This window comes from Temnothorax curvispinosus, unplaced genomic scaffold (genome assembly GCF_003070985.1).
Source record: "Temnothorax curvispinosus isolate PA1 unplaced genomic scaffold, ASM307098v1 QBEX01006378.1, whole genome shotgun sequence".
In the NCBI taxonomy this organism is placed as follows: Eukaryota; Metazoa; Arthropoda; class Insecta; order Hymenoptera; family Formicidae; genus Temnothorax; species Temnothorax curvispinosus.
Genome location: NW_020216158.1, coordinates 1 through 1,845, shown reverse-complemented (window position 1 = coordinate 1,845; position 1,845 = coordinate 1). Strand labels below are relative to the sequence as shown.

Here is a 1,845-nt window from a genome sequence, read left to right as displayed (position 1 = left end):
ATATATCACGGTTAATACAAAGAAAGTCAACATGATATCGGACTAGATGTACTGTCCGTTCTTTAAAGTGTTCTTTGAAATTTCTTCAACGTTTATATTGAATTTTTATTTGGATTTACCTCTCTCCCTCGTTCTCTTTCACAGAAATATCGAATAATTAAATATTTAATTATTCAAATCCTGAAGTTTCAGATTCGAATCCTGGCTGAGGTAATAAAAAAAAGGATAAAGATATTTTATATCAAAAGATACTTTATATACCACAGGGGGTCTTAAAGGGAGTTTTGAAAGGACGTACCCAACCCCGAACTTTTCTGTGGACCAACGGTTTAACGTCTTTTTCCGAAAGACGGAGCCCAGTTTTTCCATCTAGAGAGACTTCTCTCCGCTAGATGGGAGGGGCAGGGTTTTTTTTTCCTCCGAGGCCTAGCGGGATTCGAACCCGGTTCTCCGGATTATGAATCTGGCGCTCTACCCACTAGACCAGCCGTCACCCCTCCTGGCTGAGGTAATATTTTTCGCAATAATTTCTTTACAGTTTTTAGAAAATTAAATTGCATTGATTTAATTTCGGGGAGGGAAGGGTATTAATATTCCAACGATAGCTGTGTTTCAAGTCAGACAAATAAATTGACGCGTAGTGTATAAGTAGAAATATATGTATATTTTTTATATACATTGTAATTTGTTACTTCTGTAACTATTAATTTCTTTATTTGCGCACCACATATCGCGCCTGACTCTCTCTCATTCGCCGTTTATTAATTTTTTAAATACTTAATCACATAAATCAAATATGATCCAAGTTTGTTGTGTGCAAGTAAGCTGGATGATGTATATTAAAAAGTTTTTTAGCTAAGTTCTTCTTGGTAAGTAACAAGGAACGGAACTTTCTTGGTTCTTGAATAGGAATACTATGCAGGTGTAACTTCCTTAAGGGGTCTCTCTCGTCAGTACCTTTACATAATAATAGTATTGCTGGTCGGTCTTTATAATTGAAAGAATGAGTGAAGTGAAAGAATGGAGTTAGAAACCATTCATCGCACTTTGCATGCAATAAGTAATATAAATCAGAGTTTTCTTCTTTATATATATCTCTCCCCTCCACCCTTTCATGGTATGATTTAAAAAAGGTCTTTATTATATTATTACAACCTTCCACGTTGCATGTCTCTGTGACAACTTTTAAAGCCATTTCATCTTGGTCAACAACATCTGCAATACATATTAATGTAAACTTTAAGTTTCTTTTGCATCTATTTAGTGCATAAATTGTAATATTTACCAATGTAACATGACATATGTTTAAGGGTCAGTATTGGTGTGTCGGCTGTCGTATGTCTAAAGATCCGTATTGATGATTCTGATATGTTGGCATTTATGTTAGGTGTACGCGAGATAAATGCACTCAAAGATTTGGTTTCACATACATCTTCATCAGGAAAATACATATGGTAAATCATAGTAGAATTATTCTGTTGTATAATTAATTTATCATTAAAAATGAAATGTTGAGGAACACCGGTAAAAGATGTTATCTTCGCACGTGATGATGTCCACACACCTATGCATTGTTTAAATACAAAAGCAAAAATTAATATAATAAAATGTTTTTTAATCAATAAAAGATAATTTTAAGGATCAACATTAAATTCATAAATGATAATAGTGAGTAGCAATCCTATGGTATGATTTTTATAAAAAATGTATACTAATTTTTATTCAAATTATATATGTACATAATTAGGTAAATCGTTACATGAATACTTTGCACATGATATTAATAAAATGCACATTGTATAGTTGCACAATTAAAATTACCTGTATAAATATCGTAGATATCAA

The 1,845-nt window shown here is 32.5% G+C and overlaps 1 protein-coding gene across 1 annotated transcript; it reads right to left on the bottom strand.

Annotated features, from left to right (window-relative positions):
- Positions 1 to 727: 727 nt before the first annotated feature.
- Positions 728 to 1,339, bottom strand: LOC112455814. The gene is made up of 2 exons (XM_025018001.1): positions 1,286 to 1,339; positions 728 to 1,215 (listed from the first exon to the last, which is right to left on the bottom strand). Exons 1-2 carry the CDS (start codon positions 1,299 to 1,301, stop codon positions 791 to 793), a joined length of 441 nt encoding a protein of 146 aa, XP_024873769.1. The 5' UTR covers positions 1,302 to 1,339; the 3' UTR covers positions 728 to 790.
- Positions 1,340 to 1,845: the final 506 nt, after the last annotated feature.